This window comes from Hibiscus syriacus, unplaced genomic scaffold (genome assembly GCF_006381635.1).
Source record: "Hibiscus syriacus cultivar Baekdansim isolate YM2019G1 unplaced genomic scaffold, ASM638163v2 tig00112523_pilon, whole genome shotgun sequence".
In the NCBI taxonomy this organism is placed as follows: Eukaryota; Viridiplantae; Streptophyta; class Magnoliopsida; order Malvales; family Malvaceae; genus Hibiscus; species Hibiscus syriacus.
The window spans coordinates 1276096-1294308 of NW_024063355.1; the positions used below are offsets into that span (position 1 = coordinate 1276096).

The 18213-nt window shown below is 35.1% G+C and overlaps 4 protein-coding genes and 1 pseudogene across 4 annotated transcripts; 3 read left to right on the forward strand and 2 right to left on the reverse strand.

Annotated features, from left to right (window-relative positions):
• Positions 1-1043: 1043 nt before the first annotated feature.
• On the forward strand, positions 1044-2829 carry LOC120181414 (inactive TPR repeat-containing thioredoxin TTL3-like). Its single transcript, XM_039186542.1, has 4 exons — positions 1044-1474; positions 1542-1731; positions 1823-2329; positions 2422-2829. Exons 1-4 carry the CDS (start codon positions 1044-1046, stop codon positions 2827-2829), a joined length of 1536 nt encoding a protein of 511 aa, XP_039042473.1.
• A 1053-nt stretch (positions 2830-3882) lies between these two features.
• On the reverse strand, positions 3883-5808 carry LOC120181460. Its single transcript, XM_039186578.1, has 5 exons — positions 5721-5808; positions 5007-5596; positions 4467-4520; positions 4209-4393; positions 3883-4041 (listed from the first exon to the last, which is right to left on the reverse strand). Exons 2-5 carry the CDS (start codon positions 5593-5595, stop codon positions 3955-3957), a joined length of 915 nt encoding a protein of 304 aa, XP_039042509.1. The 5' UTR covers position 5596; positions 5721-5808; the 3' UTR covers positions 3883-3954.
• Positions 5809-11561: 5753 nt separating this feature from the next.
• On the forward strand, positions 11562-12035 carry LOC120181415 (chaperone protein dnaJ 20, chloroplastic-like). Its single transcript, XM_039186543.1, has one exon. The coding sequence runs from the start codon at positions 11562-11564 to the stop codon at positions 12033-12035; it is 474 nt and encodes a 157-aa protein (XP_039042474.1).
• A 254-nt stretch (positions 12036-12289) lies between these two features.
• LOC120181458 lies at positions 12290-15387 on the reverse strand (annotated as a pseudogene).
• Positions 15388-16291: 904 nt separating this feature from the next.
• On the forward strand, positions 16292-18207 carry LOC120181461 (60S ribosomal protein L30-like). Its single transcript, XM_039186579.1, has 5 exons — positions 16292-16437; positions 16544-16649; positions 16774-16875; positions 17835-17903; positions 17994-18207. The coding sequence occupies exons 1-5, from the start codon at positions 16417-16419 to the stop codon at positions 18032-18034; spliced, it is 339 nt and encodes a 112-aa protein (XP_039042510.1). The 5' UTR covers positions 16292-16416; the 3' UTR covers positions 18035-18207.
• Positions 18208-18213: the final 6 nt, after the last annotated feature.

Consider the following 18213-nt stretch of genomic DNA (forward strand, 5'->3'; position numbering starts at 1 on the left):
TTTACTTTTGTATTATTGCCAGCCTCATCTATAGCAGTTTTGTATGCAAATTAACATCATGTTACAACAATATTAAATATACATTAAATATATCTTTTTTAAAATATTAAGTGTAACATATTTAATGTCTATTTAGATAGATCCAAATATTAATTCAAAATTGTAATATAATAACAAAGGTACTTATATCCTATATTAGTTTAGAATCCAATAACAAAGGTAAACTAACAAGAAAAACTTGTTTTTTTTTTCTAAATTCTAATAATGGATATTCCAATTTAATTTTAGACAAAGATCTCTTCGGCTTTGTCTATTTGCACCAAAAAAATGAAAATAAAAAGTCCAAAGAAGGAGAAAAAAGATGAACAAACGCACCTGTAAAATCGTTATATCTTTTACCGGGAAAATTCATCTATTTAAACCAAACAAGCCATAATTTTTTTCCTTGGCAGCCACTGTGACATCTCACGAAAACCATGCCCGCTTCAGGCCCTTCCCCGCGATTTTCTTCTCATCTTTAAACTGTTTTGTGTGTATTCTTCCACAAATTTAAGAGAAAACCCATGTTTTGTGTGTTTGTTTGTGTGGAAAATACACCATTTTGATCCATAAGGACGAAAATCGCAGTGTGAGAAGAAAAGTTTCGCGGGGGAAGAAAACTATGGGGGGCATATATGAAAAGAAATCGAAATCGGGCGGTGCTGGGTTATGGGGTTCATTTTTCGGAAGGTGTAGGTTTTGGCCGAGAAGTAAGTCTATTTCATCGCGTTCATTGCCAAAGGAAAACAACAACGGAAACTACGTTAGAACGTCGAGCTGGAATCCATGGCAGCGGCGGAGCGGTTCGTACCATAGTTCCGACGGCAGTTCGTTCATGAAATCGCCGCAGAGCCATTCGAAATTCATCATCGTACATCAACAGCAAAACCAGGTTTATAAACAGGCGCCGGCGCCGGTGGAATTGACCCAAAGAATATTAACAAAGTTGACCCACAGAGTGGTACCCAAAAGATGCCGTTAGCATCTCCGGCGAGCTCGAAAGCATGATCGAGGATTATCAAAAGGTAAAAGGCAGAGGCACCCTGGTCCAGGCTTCGTCGGGGAATTTCATGATGTACGGCCATTTAGGCAACTTGAGGCAACCGGCCATCGGAGGAAATAAGAAGGAGGAGGAGTTTGAAGAAATCGGCGAACCGGGTTCTCTGTGCAGAGCTTTGTCGAAGAGGATGAGTCCCGAAACGTTGAAATTCTTGGGGGACGAAGAATTTAAGCGCGGCAAATTCGGGGAAGCTTTGAATTTGTACGAAGCGGCCATCGCCATTGAACCGTTCAAAGCTTCCTATCGAACCGATCGAAGTGCAGGTTTAGAAGGTTCGGGCCGGTTTCTTGAAGCTCTTTTCGAGTGCAAAGAAGCCATTCGTCTTGAACCCCGTTATCTTCGTGCTCACCATCGTCTAGCAAGTTTATACATCAGGTAAACAAACGAATAAAAATTTCGATCCTCTAGAATTTTATAATTTCCTATTTAAAATACAGATTAGGGAAGTAGAAAACGCGATGTATCATTTCAAACGAGCAGGCACCGAGGCCGGCAACGGCGACATGGCCAGAGCCAAAATTCTTCAACAACATGTGAACAAATGCACCGAAGCGAAAATGCAAGGAAACTGGAAAGCGCTGCTAAAGGAAGCGGATTCCGCCATTAAAGCCGGAGCAGATTCAGCTCCACATGTGCGTAAAAAATCCTCCAAACCCAAACAAATGTAGTATAGTGATCTGTGATTTTATAATCTAGAGCTTGGGTTTTTTGTTTTTTGTGAAGATGTATGCACTGAAAGCCGAAGCTTTGATGAAGCTCCATAGACACCAAGAAGCGAACGAAGCATTGTTAGCAGCGCCGAAATTAAATGACGATGTCTTCATTAAATGCTTTGGCCCTATCTGTAAAGCAATTATATTGGTCGTTCAAGCTCAGGTGGATATGGCTTTCGGCAGATTTGATGATGCGGTGGCTGCTACTGAGCGAGCAGTTAGGCTCTACTCGAAAAGCAAAGAAACGAGCTGTGCAATGAGCAAAGCTAAAGCACTGGCGACGGCTCAAATGATCGGAGATGAGCATTTCAAGGCATCGAATTTCTACGATGCATGTCTCACATATGGCGAGGGGCTGCAGCATGACCCACACAACTCCGTCTTGTTGCTCAGACGAGCGGTCTGCTACGCCGATCTCGGCCAGATCAAGCTCGCGATCGGGGACTGTACCCATGCCCTTAGTGTCCGCCCTGGCTATACAGAAGCTAGACTCAAAAGAGCCGAATGCAATTCCAAGGTCAGATTTCATATTTAACTTGCTTTCCAAGTAAGATATAATGTGAAAAATAACATGATTACTATAAGATAACCTAATCTATACGTAAACAGTTGGGGAGATGGAAAGCTTCTTTAGAAGACTATGAGGTATTAAGAAAAGAGAATCCGAACAATGAAGAGGTGAAACAAGGCTTGTCCGAGGCTCGAAGGCAACTCAATATACCCAAAACACCACCGAAAAAAAAAGAGGCGAAACAAGATTTGTTAGAGGCACGAAGACAACTCAAGAAAAAAGAAACATACGAAGAGTTGAAACAAAGCTTGTCAGAGAACCGAAGGCAAGTCGAGAAAAACGGACCATCTGACAGTGAAGATATGAAACGAGTCTTGGCCGAAGCTCGAAGACTTCTCAAGAAAAAAGAAACACCGGATACTGAAAGACGAAACGAGACGTGTTTGATGCTCGAAGGCACTCACAAAGATGAACTAAGAAACAAACACAAACCGAATATAAAATAAATAAATAGAAAAGAAGCAACTCGAAGGGAAACAACAAAGGAAACCAGCTGCCAAGGAATTAAGAAGAGTAGGTTTCGCAATGGAGCAAATGTTGCAAGTTAATAGAGCATGAAACATTATTTATGATCGGAAAGGGGGGGAAATGTTTTCTTTGTCGAGCGGATTTCAAAGCCAAATTTTGATACTTTTAGAATTATATTTGGCATTTTGTGTGCTTTCATTGGTGAGAATGCCTTTCAATCTGGATTATACCAATTTAATCTACTATTACTTGGATTAATGTAGTATCTCAACGAGGGAAATAAATATAAATTAATCCTTTTCTATTAAATAAATCAATTTATTTTATATGCAAATAAAAAGTGTTCAGTGAAGCATTTTTTATATATTTATTGTTTAGAAATAACGATTTTTTTTCATTCACAACTCTACCTTCAAAAAATATATTTCATTTGCAGACCAATAAAACCTATAAAAAATTACTTTGTTAAACAATAATTGACATTTTCTAAAATTATAAGTGTTAACTTTATTCAAAGAAAATCGACCTTATTTAATATTTTTAACTACTACAAGGGCTATATCGATCCATTTAATATTAAAGGGACCAATTTGAACCAATCTCTAATAAAAGAAGTAACTTGAACCAATTAATAATCTCTATAATAGAGAAACTAAATTATTGCAAAGAACTAATATTAATATATTATCGATAATAGAGGAACATAACAAAGACAAATTTGAAGCTACATTAGTTTTAGATTTTGTACTCAATTGGAATAACTCGTTTTATTACTTCAAAAAGAAATATTTGTACTTGGAATTAAATTTAAATAAAAATCTTAATTTTATGATTTAAATTAGTAATTCAAGCCAGGTTGAAAGGGTCTAATAGGAGGTTCACCATAATGAGAAAGAAATTGAGCACATAATAGAAAGAAAAAGAAAAGGCACTACAAACTGAGATCATACATTTTACAGTTTTTAACAACATATTATAAGTCACGAAAAAACCTAGAATCTGTTATAGGCAAATGCATGTGAAACATACAAATACAAAATTCTGGAATCTGGAGTAGCAAGAAGATCTTACATTCATAAGAAACATTGCAAGCACGCTCCTTTCTATCTCTCCGAAGGTGTCCCCGTTATCTGCTCTAGATCCATCTTGCATTTGTCCCTCAGATCTTTTAGTTCAATATAACTGGCTTGCTGCAACACAAGTTCATTTTGTATCAGTCACATACTGTAAAATCCTTTGGTGACATTGAAAATTAGCAGTCAAATTTAGTCAGATGGTAAGTATCATAAACAGAAAAGTACTTCCGTTTAGTTTGGAAAATAAAAATCTGGGCTGAAGAAGAATAGAAGAGACTTACGAGCTGGTTGCTTTCATGAATAAATATATCTTCCATGTTAAGAAAAAGTGATCTCCACTGATTTGTAAGGTCAGATTCTAATTTTGAAGATGTATTGGAATTTCCCTGGTTATGAATGCCGCTTTGTTTCCCAGTGGGACTTTTCTGAACCAAAATGCTTGCTTCTTTCCGACTTTTCTTCAAAACTACACAAAACATGTTACAGTTACAACCAAAATAGACCAAAAGGAAAGTAGAGCCAAAGGCTATTCGACTCACCAGCTATTCGACCCTTAGTATCCTGATAATGAAGGTCCGACCAAATGTAGGCAGCTGATTATCAGTACAAAACAAGCATAAGCCGTAAGAATATACATTACAAGAAAGGTCTTCCACTACAAAATAAATCATTCAGCATATATAGGAACTAATAAAAAGCTCTGCAATCCCATTGAAATGCATCATGATTCCTTTTGGGAAACAGAAGTACAAAACTATTTGTTGATACAAAAATAAATATGTCAAAATACTACCACCATAACTAGAAGTTCAGACTAAAAGAAACACTGATGATTTGGAAGATCCAAAACCAAATATGGTGGCATTCAGTAGCAACAACATAAAGAAGGCTGCCAATCAAGATAGAATGATCTGAAATCTGATTCAAATCCAATATATTACCTATGGGTACACGAGAATTGTATTGAATCAATTCCTTTTAATGAATCAATCCAATCTCAAATTTGAACATGAAATTGAAAGGGGTTAAATGATATTCTGAAATCTGAATCATAATGTGTGTGTGAGAGAGAGGGCTACCTTTCAAGCAAAAAGAACAAGAGCAAGCTTTGAGCATATCAACACTGGCATTCAAATTAGAACCATCATTCTTGAGTCCCGCACACCTCCCCAGCTCAAACGGCGGTAAACTCACCGTCGACTTAGGTAACCTAGACCACTCAATACACCCACCATTACTCGACGCTAATCTACCAAAGCCTAGATACCCAGTCTCGTCCCTGCAACTATCGTTCAACACATCCCTTACTTGCCTAACACCTACACCTAGATCTAACCTATCATCATTATCAGACAAATCAACCCCTTCCCTAACCTCACTAACTTTCTCATTAACCAACACCGAATCCTCTTTTAAGCTATGAATTTCACCACTACAAATAGAAGAGGAATTAGGGTTTGGTTCAAATTGGGATTCATTAGGTTTCTCTTGGATCAAACTTTCTCCACCTAAACAAACTTGTTTTGTAAATCGGTTATCTGCTTCTTTGGAATTAAAACCTAAAGCATCAGAAATCGACGAAAACCCTCTTTTATCTGATCGATTTGTAATGTCACCTAGAGCGGAACGGACTTTGGGTTCTTCGTCGGTAAAATTATCTCCGCTCATTCTGAAATTATACATTAAAAAAACAATTCAGCTCAAACCTGCTGAACAACAGAAAAATTAAGGAACTATTAAGAATGAACGAAAATTCAAACAAAATGAGGGTTTCGGAGATTTTGAGGACTTACCCGATGTGCTAAAAATCGATAAGGGAAAGGAATACGAAAGTGTTAGGAAACTAAAACTAATAAAATGGGAGGGCTTAAAGTGTGTGTGTGAGGGAGGGAAGCATATGCGAAATGGAATATGACCGGGATTTTGAAATGTGATTTTGGGTTTTAGTATTTAGGGTAAACTGTGCGAATAGTCCTTTTTATTTTTAATTTTACTAATTTTAGTCATCAATTTAAAATTTCAATATACATGATCCTAATGTTATCGATCTGTTCGATTTTAATCTCTCAATCGTCCGTTAATATTATATTAAAAATATTACATGACAATTAAAAAATAAACAAACCCAAATAAATGACCAATATAAAAGTCCTAGAATAAAAATTTATTAAAAACTTTAAAAATTCATGTCTATCGATCTGTTTAATTTAATCTCCTCTTCTTCTTCTTCTCCTTCTCCTTCTCCTTCTTCTCCTTCTCCTTCTTCCCTTCTTCTCATTCTTCTCCTTCTCCTTCTTCTCCTTCTCCTTCTCCTTCTCCTTCTCCTTCTCATTCTTTCTTCTTCTCCTTCTCCTCCTTCTCCTTCTCCTTCTTCTCCTTCTCCTTCTTCTCCTTCTCCTTCTCTCCTTCTCCTTCTTCTCCTTCCTTCTTCTTCTCCTTCTTTCTCTTTCTTCTTCTTCTCCTTCTCTCTCCTTCTTCTCCTTCTCCTCCTTCTCCTCCTTCTCCTCCTTCTCCTCCTTCTCCTCCTTCTCCTCCTTCTCCTCCTTCTCCTCCTTCTCCTCCTTCTCCTTCTTCTCCTTCTTCTCCTTCTTCTCCTTCTTCTCCTTCTTCTTCTCCTTCTCCTTCCTTCTCCTTCTCCTCCTTCTCTCCTTCTTCTCCTTCTTCTTCTTCTCCTTCTTCTCCTTCTTCTCCTTCTTCTCCTTCTTCTCCTTCTTCTTCTTCTTCTTCTTCTTCTTCTTCTCTTCTTCTCTTCTTTTTCTTCTTCTTTCTCCTTCTTCTTCTCCTTCTCTTCTTCTTTCTTCTTCTCTTCTTCTTCTCCTTCTTCTCCTTCTTCTCCTTCTTCTCTCTTCTTCTTCTTCTTCTTCTTCTTCTTCTTCTTCTTCTTCTTCTTCTTCTTCTTCTTCTTCTTCTTCACGCTAAAAGGAATGAAAAAAAACTACAATTTCTTTAAAAAATTCTCAGCATTCTCTGAAATACTTCTTCTTCACAATTCAAAAGGAGATACTTTTCTTTTAATATAAGCTTCATGTTGGAAGTTGGAACAGCTACTGAAAGTAGTTTCAGTTTTTACTTGAAATACTCTGTTTCTTTTATTGTATGACTGCTTTCACTCGAGAAATGTCTTCAACTGCTTCTTTCAACTCCAACAGTTGAAAAGGTCGATATGAGTATCATATAAACGGTCCAATTTTAGCTTCTTTGCTCCAAAAGCTACCCTAGTTGATGGTAATACTTCATATCTTATATCCAAAGCTAAACTCAGGAAGGCTAAAACTTTCTTGTTCTTCCTTTATTGTAAAACACCCAACGTGTAGCGTAGTGCGTTTCGTTTTAAGCTGGAGAGATTTTTAAGTTGAAAACATTGGGTTCTTCGTAATGTTAGAATGACTTTAAAATGGATGATATTGCTGTTTTGCTTAGTATTTTATTGTGTTTAATCCTGACTTTGGAACGGATATTGTCTCCTGTGGTTTTGTGAAATATATGCTCATTGATGAAGCTTCAGGAGAGGTCAATTCTATGTTGGAAGATTTTCATAAAATACCCTAAAAAGAGTTGGGGGGGGGGGAATACATGCTAAGAACTTTCAACTTCACATTGCAGGCTTCCTCTCGCTTGGAGCTTACGACACTCCAATCATGGACATGATAAATCATATAACCAACATTACGTATATTTGGAATGGTAGACCTTTGTTTCATATATTAAACTTAATATCGACTTGTAAAATCTACAGTACAATTTTGAAACGTAGAACTTATTAATAAACTTTCGTGTACAAAGACCAACCCACAATCCCAACAACAACCTGGTAACTAACACCTTCCAGTGCACCTATCGAGCCACCCGGTCCGGGGGGAAAACTACAACCGGATGTCTTGAGCGTGTAGAGGGACCAAACAATGACTGGATTGGCAACCAGACCACCGGCAATTGCTGCTTTCTCTGCAACTCCATTGCCGCTTTCACTGGTCTCCTTTGTCATGGCTAGCACCTTTGGTCTTGTATATGTGAGAATGAAATTATGGGGTTTTAGTGAAGACAGGGAGGTTGACTGTGCTGATAGTAGCAACATCTTGAGTTCTTGACTGCATCCATGGCCAGATGAGAGAGAGAGACAGTTGTATTGATAAGGCTGTTAGTATTTTATTAGAAAAAAAAACAGCAGCAGCTAAACTCTCGAGAAATTCTCGAACAAATTATTTCACGAGATAATGCTCTCCCAAGATTAATTGTTCAAATAGGGTGAAATCCACAGTGTTGGTCGTAGGTCGTCATGCCTTCCGGGCAACCTACTACGTGGCCAGCCATGCACGTCCCCAAGCATAGGTCGCCATGCCCTCCGGGCGATCTTGTATGTCGCCATGCACTCTCTCTTGCTCCTCGCGTGATTTCTCTTGCCCTCAGATGCACTTGCATAGCTCGCTCGGATAGCCTCGGTCGGATGGCCTCGGATGCCCAGCTTGTTGGAACGTGCATGACACATGCAATCTCTCTCATAGCCCGTCGGGAAGACATGGCAACCTAGTAGGTCGTCCGGATGGCATGGTGACCTACGGCCAACACTGTAGATTTCACCCTATTTGAGCAATTAATCTTAGGAGAGCATTATCTCGTAAAATAATTTGTTCGAAAACGTTATCTCGAGAGTTTAGCTGCACTAGGATGAATGTGAATTTGTTTTTCCAAAAAATAATTGTCAAATCACATCTTCATTAAAAGCTTAATGTAAATTAACAGTGAGGACTAATATTGGATAGATTAATAACATTATGAATCATTTATCTTTAATTTTTAAATTGATAATTAAATTGGATTAGACTAAATAAAAAGGTATTATTCCCATAGTTTACCCTAGTATTTGTTAAGTAGCGCGGGTTTATGGGTCAAATCTTTAAATTTTAGCTCGATTTTTTTTGATACGTTTCATATTCAAGTTTAAAATTCAAACTAGTCTTAACTTTTTGCTTTTAAGGGTAAATTACACTTCTTATCACTCAACTTTGATTATATTCTTATTTTTATCACTAAACTGAAATTTTTAATTTGATTATTCAACTGTTGAATTATTTTATTAACGATATAACATTTAAGTGGTAAAAATAAAATAATAATAAATAAATATCGTTATAAAATCAAAGGGATAAAGTGATAGAACGAGCTTATTTTTATCTTGAGATTGTTATCCGAAACAACAATTTGAGAGAAATCATTTCGGAGAAAATAAACCAAAAACGTTAAATTTATTAGGAAATAAGATAAAAAAATAAATAAAAATAAAAATACTCATTTTATTTTGATTTGTCGATCGGAAACAGTTAAGGCCTGTCGCTATATAGTTTCCTTAAGAAAGATTTTCGACCCTCATCAGTACTCGAGTTTGTTGGTCGTCTGTATCCCAGGATAACACAACTAGATGATCGACTACAGTAGCACAACAATAGAGATCACAAACTATCCTTAACTTCGACTATCACCCGAAAACTAGTGGAAGAGAGAAATTATTTTCTTCTTAAAACTTTTTGACTTGTGAATAACCTAACAGATTAACTCACTATTTACAGGGGATTTCCAAGATAAAGTTCTTTTACCGTTCAAACTTAAATTTATATCATTTTAATTTGAAATATACAACAGAATATAATTATATTTAATATTCAAAGTTAAAAATGTGACACATACATTTTTAATTGACATATTCAAAGAGTAATTATCCTATTAATATTCATATTAAAAATTATAGATATTCAAATTGACTTATTTTAATTTAATATTTATATTAAATTCATCAATTACATTCACCTTTTTTTCAACAATTTAATATATGGGACCTCCATTATAGGACATTATTTTGTTAAGTTCTCAGACTATTGAAAGTTATAAAATGGTAGCCTTACTATAGGGCTTGTTGAATCTCTCGACTATTAAAAGTTACAAAACGATCACTCGACTATTCATATATTTTAAACTCGTCTTTTTTCGTTAAAATTTTAACGATTGCATGAGTAGACGTTAACTTATTGTTTAAGATATGATAAAATCATATTTTAATAATATTTACTGACACTGTTGTTGCCTTCAAGCACTGACTTGACGACATAATATTTTAAACATTAGCTCTATGATATAATGAAAATGAAAATTTGATCCATAAAATACAGCTCAAACGATTCTAGGATCAAATTTTATTCTCACTCGACATGATAATGTCTAGCTCGGACGACCATAATTTTTTAACGAAAATGATGAGTTTGTAACATTTGAATAGTTGAATGATCATTTTGTAATTTTTAATAGACCGAGACTCAATAAAGTTGCGCCCTATAATTGAAAGCTATTTTTCAACTTTTAATAGTCGAGAGCTTCAACAAAGTATATCCTATGATCATCGATCATTTGTGTAATTTACCTTTGATATTTTAAGTAGGGGTGTTCAAATTCGGGTACCTGAAATGTCGGGTATCTGAGACTTTTGGGTCACAAAAAATCGGCCTATGACCCGACCCGTAAGAAGTGGATAATCGTAAGTCGTGTACCCATAAAACTCGAGTACTCACATTTTTTGATCACATGTACCATATTAATATTTATTTTATTATATTCATTTATATAAATTTTTAGAAAAATCCACATAGACAAAATATAAAACTTAAAAGTTTAAATAATACATAACACAAATATAAAATTTATAAATTCAAATTATATGATAAAAATAAATTTTAAAATATATAAAATAAAATAAAATAAAATTCTAAAATTACAACCAAATTTAAAATAATTTAAGATTAAAACAATTAACTTAAGAAATGATTTAATGTTAAGGTGAAAAAATTGAAAAAAATAGAGATTTAGAATGCTAGGGTAAAATAATTTTGAAACTAAAAAAAATCTAATTTAAAATAAAAATAATAATATAAAAGGAGAAATCATATAAGAGGATATCTGATTAGTGGTAATTTTGTGATCTGGGCTCGACCCAGAAACCCTCTAAAAATAACGGGTCAAATACTCGACCCGTAAAATCAGATATTTACCTCTAAAATATCTGATAATTTTAAATTGGATCGACAAGTCAATGGGTCAGATATTTTTTAACGCTCCTAATTTTAAGCCTTATTAATGTCATATTGTATTTTTTGTATAACCACATGTATTTGATCTATTGATCAATTAATCTGAATCGAATACTATAGAGGTAAAGACAATCATCCTAATCGAATTTACTCCATTCTCAATCGTCGGATCGGGTCTTCATATAGTTATTTACTACGTGTTCTAATTTGAATCGGTTAATGTCGTGGCAACTTCCATCTCATGCAAATTACTTGTAAAAATATAAAATATGGGGGCAACTTCCAAGAACAGTGCCAAAATTGACTAAACAAAGCCATCCACCCTTGGATCACTACATGCCAAAATTGCATTCAACAATCAACACAACAAAAACGTGTTTAATTATGCTATATAATTACACCCCCGTTCTTTATAGTGCTTCAGCTCCAACTTCTTCGTTAAGAGCTAATTTTCTCTCGCATTTCTTCCTCAAACAATCATCACCAAGGGCGCGTAATTCGGCAAATTCGATACAAATCGAGTAAGGAATCGTTAGCCTTCAGAAGTTTTGCAACATTCACATGGCGATTTCCATGGATTTCAGTTTCAATCCCAACAGATTGGTTGCGACGACCACAAAGTTAGGGTTCCGGCGAATGAAGGTCCAAGCCGTATCGTGTAGGGTTGATGATTTCGCTGCCGCTGAAAGGGGGAAGACTAATTTTTATAAAGTTCTCTCTCTTGATTCGGAGAATGTGGGCTTAGCTGAAATAAAGAAGTCTTACAGAAGAATGGTTCTTCGGTATCACCCCGATGTTTGCTCTCCTTCGAGTCAAGAAGAATCGACCCAACGGTTTCTAGAGCTTCAAATGGCTTACGAAACACTTTCGGATCCGATTTCTCGTCAAATGTATGATTATGAACTGAGTTTGGTCAATCCAATTGGGTTTGGGTTTGGGAATTATACGATGAATGAAAGGAGCAGATCAAATGTTCAGAGGGATGTAAAGAAACGATCGAATGTTACCAGAATGCAGAGGATGAAAAATAGGTAAAAGGTAGAAAACTGATGATTTGTATCGATTCTCTATTTGATAATCTTAAGATTCTTTCGTGGAAATACAACTTCGTTTCTTTCAAGTTAAAGAAATTTCTTCCATCAGCTCAATCAAAATCACAATAATCAGCATTATTAACTGAGTAAAAGCGGATATCGAATTAGATTATCGACTTCGAATAACGAATATCAAGTCGAATATTATTTGAATTCACAATATCTAAATCCACAATATATATATATATTTGTAGATATCCAAATTCAAACCATTCACTACCATTCCAACATTTCTGAATTCAGCTCAACTTGATCGCTTGAGTTCCATACCAAAAGCAACTGTGATGGAAAAAGCTTTAGCAACAGCAACAAACATTCCTTTCCAAAATGCATCAGAAGAATTTTTATAGAATTGACAAATGTAGCACATATTTTTGCAGATCTCCGTTGATATCCAAGTGGTAGCAAACATTAATATTAATTATACAATCTCTGATGCTGCCATAATCGAATCAACTAGGAACAAAGTGAAAGAGCAAAATGGTCTTATGCTGCCTCGAAGTCAACCGAACTCTCTGCCATCTTTACTGATTAAAACCTGCCCAATTTCAGCAATTAATCAGATCCGAAATGACACCAATAGTTAAAATGAGGTTTAGGAAGCCAAAACAATGGAATATATACATGCATGCACAACCGTTGCTGCTTGTTCTTTGTAGACTGTATAGTTAACTCCATGTCTCTTGTAAATGTTAAAGGAACTTTCGTTTTATGGCTTGGCTATGGAGTTGACAAAGAATTCTTACCTAAACTTTTCTTTGGAGTTCACGTGTATCTCATGTATCATATACATAAAAGTAACTACACCGGTCTTATATGACCAACTTATAGTAACATCTAATTGCAACAAGTTTTTGCAGTCTTTACTCTTAATACAGAGGGCGCTAACACTTCCCTATTGATAGCATCAAGTGCAATCAGACTAATACTATTTATAATTCGGATCTTGAGCATTATTTGGCAGTAAGAAGCCTCCCATACAAGCTCTTCTCACATCTACTAAGAAGATTTGTTTCATTTTCTTAATTCTCGCCCTCTGCTTCTCTAGTCACTACTGTTATCATCCTACTTCATACCAGCTCACTCCTTCCAACCTTTAAAACTATATTATTAATTCAAGGGTAAATGATCCATTAGAAACCTTAGAACAGCCATGTTGGCTTATATGCAGAATCCCAATAACAACACAAATTTACCATCACAACTTACAGAAGGTTGTGCCCAGTGCACAGACTCACACTATAAACAGGGTCCAGGGAAGGTACTTGTATACGAGTGTTCCCCTTTGTACACAGAGAGGTTGCTTTCAGGGTTCAAACCGCCAACAAATGGATAAAAAGTAAACATTTGATCATGTGCTGGGATGTGAACCATACTAAGAAACTAGGCTGTCGTGTATTGTTATGAACCATACTAGAAGGCAATGGATGTATAAAAAGTTCCAACACAACATTATGCAAGAGTATGACAGTACCTCGTATAATAGGCATAACAACTAGGTCGATATATAATTTAATCTAATTGGACTTGGTATATAATATAAACTCTAGATGAAAGTTTTCAGTCATATTCAGGGAGTCAAGAATCTCCTTAGACCACTTATGAGGATAAGGAAGAAGATAGAAAAGGAAAATAAATACTACTTTTATAAATCACTTCTTAGTAGGTTGCCAGTTATTTGGAGGTTAAAATAGTTCAGAGGTATAATACTCATTGCGCAAGTCAATAAGAAAATGCATAGTCCCAAAGCAAGATGATGCACAAGTCAATCATCAAATACAATATAAAATTGTTCCTTCTGCATGATACATTAGAAAGTATGTTTCATAAAAAAAATCATAAAAACCAGTTGAATTCATTTGATAACCATAATTTATTTTGTTTGCATCCTACAAACCATTGATTTTGAAGTCCCTTGTGTACAAAAGCCACTAAATAATCCACCTAATCCATTATGGTAGCATCATAGAACAAAACAAAGCAAATGAACGAATAAATAAAGGACGATTTGGAAACAGATTGCATCCATTATGAACACAATGTATCTCAAGTAATATGGTTATTCAGATAATATATAGGAAATTGATCTTAACTGAACAAAAATTGAGACAATATAAGAAAATAATAGTAGTTAACGAGTAAATGAAAGAATACCTCAAACCCTTGTACAAGATACGTCAAAATCATCTGGAGCAACATGTACAATCCAATTACTCAATGTCCTCTTAATTTCTGAGTGATTGACATATGCCAACTCATACATACTACACAAATTGATCACTAAAGTCTCATCTAATGCTATGGTAGGAATTCTTTCTAGTGCTTTCTCCAATACCTTAATTGAATAAGATAAATCTCTCAAATACATCAAACACAGTGCCTTATTATTAAGCGCAACAACATCCGTATGATCCCTTTCGATACACTCCTCGTATTCCCTCACAGCTGAAACATAATCTTTGCCCACCAAGTAAACCAAGGCCTTGTTTCTATTCACAAGATTCCTAAATTGAACTTCACTCAGAAAATACTCATCACTCTTTCTTTCATTTAACATAGTCTCCACACGGTTAAACGACCCTTTTGCCCCTTCAATATCCCCAATCTGCATCTGAATATACCTAATTTAGAAACTAAAACTGGATCTAAATAATCACGATTAATCAAATCCTTGATCAAATCCAAACACAAACTGAATTCCTTATCCCCCAAGTGATGCCCAATCAAACAATTCAAAACAGAGTTTTCCCTTCTTTTCCAAATTCTGACAGAGTCATGTAGATTATTGCTTTTTTTCTCTTTTATTTTCTCACGAATAAACTTAAGCAAAAGATAAAAACGATCTAACCCTTCTTGCCGACTCCCAAGCTTGATCGGAAGCTGAGCGTGGATGAACCGAAGAGAGAAGGGGATCATCGAACCAGACCGGTTGGGGTAAAGTCGAGGGTAGGTTTCGTACTTATAATAGTTGCTGTTGAAGTCGTCGAGGGTGTCGATTTCGTTCGAAGCCTCGGAAAAACAGCGTAGCTTTGAGAAGGCGAGGACGTTGTAGGAAAGGTAAATGAGGTGGTCGTGGGGGCTGGTTAGGAGGTTGAGGGAACGGGCTCGGGAAACTTTGTCGAGGATTGACCGCCATGAGCCGCGAGTGGCGAGGTCTTGGAGGGAGGCGAGCTCGTGGGCTAGGTCGTTGAGAGATCCGAATTGGTTCGTCGGAGGGTCCGGGGTCGGGGAGGGTTCTTCCATTGTGGCCACGACTGTGGGCTGAGAATGTGCGACGAAAGTCCTATTTTGGCTTCAGCTTTCGCATTTTGTATTTCTTTTTCCCAATGTTTTTTAGGTAAAACTCCATTAATAGTCGCTTAACTTTTCTTCTCTCTAATTTGGTCATTGAATTATAAAAAGTTTCAATCAAGACATTAATTTTTTTTTAAATATTCATTGATTAGTATATTGTTAAATCATTAACAACGTGGATGATACGATTATTTCATTCTTACTTTTGTAATAAAATTCTAAACTTATCCAACCATTATCATTACTTGATTGTTGTTCATCATCGATCATCATTTATGATAATATCGATATTAAAATATTTATATTTTTCTATAATTTTTTTAATTGATTTGGTATGTTGAAATCCAAAGATTTAATCCTTTAATGTTATAATCTTCATTGATAATCGTTTAATAAAGGTTAATTTTAAGATATATTATTTATATTCACGAAAGAATGTTCTCATTATTTAAAATTTTGAATAGACACTTAAGCATCTTAAATTTAACCAAGTTTATAAACCTTCCAAATAATAGATTTATTATATTTAATTTTAGTTAAGCTTTGAGAAAATTTAAACCAATAAAGAATAACAAGACTAATTTATTAAAATTTAACCTGTAAAAAACGTCAAAGAATTAGTTGAAAGAAAAATAAAAATAATTATGAAAAAAATATCGAATAATATAAAAATAATAATTATGACTAAATAATTAATATTATAAATAAAATATTTTATAATATTATGATTAAAACGAAACAACATCTAAAATTTATGACCAGTCTAAAATATATAGAAAATGTGTATCAATGGTGTAAAAGATCAAAATTTTCAGAGTAGTTGGGCCTTAAAAAGTGAATTTGGTTGGAACCAGTCTACAGTATACTTTTTCTCTGCATTTTTATCCCCATGTTATTGATTTGCTCTGAAGTCTAAACCTAACCCTTAAAAGCTGAAAGGTAGTATATAAACCCTAGACTCCGCTTCGACATCTTCGATAGAGGAACCTTCAGCAGCCGAGCCACGAAGAAACCAACTACATGTAAAAATGGTTTCCGGCAAGAAAACGGTGAATAACCTTCGTTCTCTTCTCTTTCATTCGTTGATCTGTTCACACAACGTCAAAAAATGGAAGTTGAAATCATTTTTTGTTTTTAAATTTTTGGATTTAACAGAAGAAGACCCATGAAAGCATCAACAACAGGCTTGCCCTCGTCATGAAGAGCGGGAAATACACTCTTGGTTATAAAACAGTGCTCAAGTCCCTCAGGACTTCGAAAGGTTCTTTAACTTTTCAAATCTGGGTTCAATTTCGTTTTGTTGCTTTTATTTTTTAATCATTTGGATTGTTCTTAGATTTGTGGGATTTAATTTATTTTAACGAAGATTGTCGATGTTTTTTTAGGGAAGCTGATTATCATTTCAAACAATTGTCCCCCGCTGAGGAAATCTGAGATTGAATACTACGCAATGCTTTGTAAAGTTGGGGTTCATCATTACAATGGAAGTAAGTCTTCCTTCCTCCGTTCGGCTGCTTTGCAAAGGCCTTTTATTTTTCTAATGTTTGTAATTGGTAACTTTGGATAATTATGGTTGTATAAACTGTTTTTGAATCCAGTGTCTTCCATTTATGATAAATTGACCACTTTAAATATTTTGTGTGATTGTTTCCTTTGCTCAACATTGTGCGCATATGGATTTTTTGAGTGCGTTTTTGACGGATTATGGATATTGTTATCATATTAATCCCTGAATAAAGCACTGAAATGGCTAAAAAGATGAAAATGAAAGGTCAGTAACTTAGTATCGTGCTCAATGTTGTATGAATTTTGTGTGATTGTTTTGTTCGTTCACCTTTGATTCAACTCGAACTGTTATGATTGTGCCTTCGGTTAATTAGAGATATCTTAGCTTATTAGTAACTGAAGACATAACCAGCTAAAAAAGAAGTGAAAAAGTGAGTATTCTGCTCCATGTTAACCCTAGATGTAATGGGTTAAGTTAGTAGGTTACCTACCCATTTTATCTTATTGCTTTAAGTATGACTTTGATGAATTTGAACCAGTACTTTTTGTATACATAGTTTTGGTTTTGTTTGTTAAAATTGTCGTATAGACTGGATTTCACTTGAATTATCCAACTCTCAATATTATTACATTATATAAAATCCTTTAGTCTTTTTTTTGGGATTTCTTCCCAATGGATGAACAGAGATTTATGATATAATGTGTATCTTGGCTTGAATTGAATGATCCTTGTGTTGAGCTGCTGCGACTTCTCTCCTTTTCATTTGTTTATTATCTACTTTAGCTTCTTATCAACAAAAAAAAACATCTACTTTAGCTCAACCGAACTATGGGAGTTGGAACAGGCTATTTTTCTAACAAACATGATTTGATCAATCTTAGATTTCCTTTGCTCATTTTCTTCTAGATGTCTTGATATCTAATCTCTTTAATTCTCCAGACAATAATGATCTAGGAACTTCTTGTGGGAAGTACTTCCGTGTATCCTGCTTGAGTATCGTTGATCCAGGTAACACCATTTCTAAATTATGACAATTCCTTGTCTCTACAATCTGATCATTGCAGATTACTAATTTTCTTAATCGATCCAATCCTGCAGGTGATTCTGACATCATCAAGTCTCTTCCGGGTGACCACTGAGTCAATGATGGTCCAGTTCTATAGTTTCCGGCACCACTATGTTGTTTCTCTTTTTCCCCAACCCCTTTTGTTTAAGAATATTTGGTATCTTCTTTATTCTAAGTTGTGGATGTTGCTAAATTTTGTAGCTTGAATACCAATTTTTGGTTAATGAAGATTCTGGATTTTCATTAGTGTTG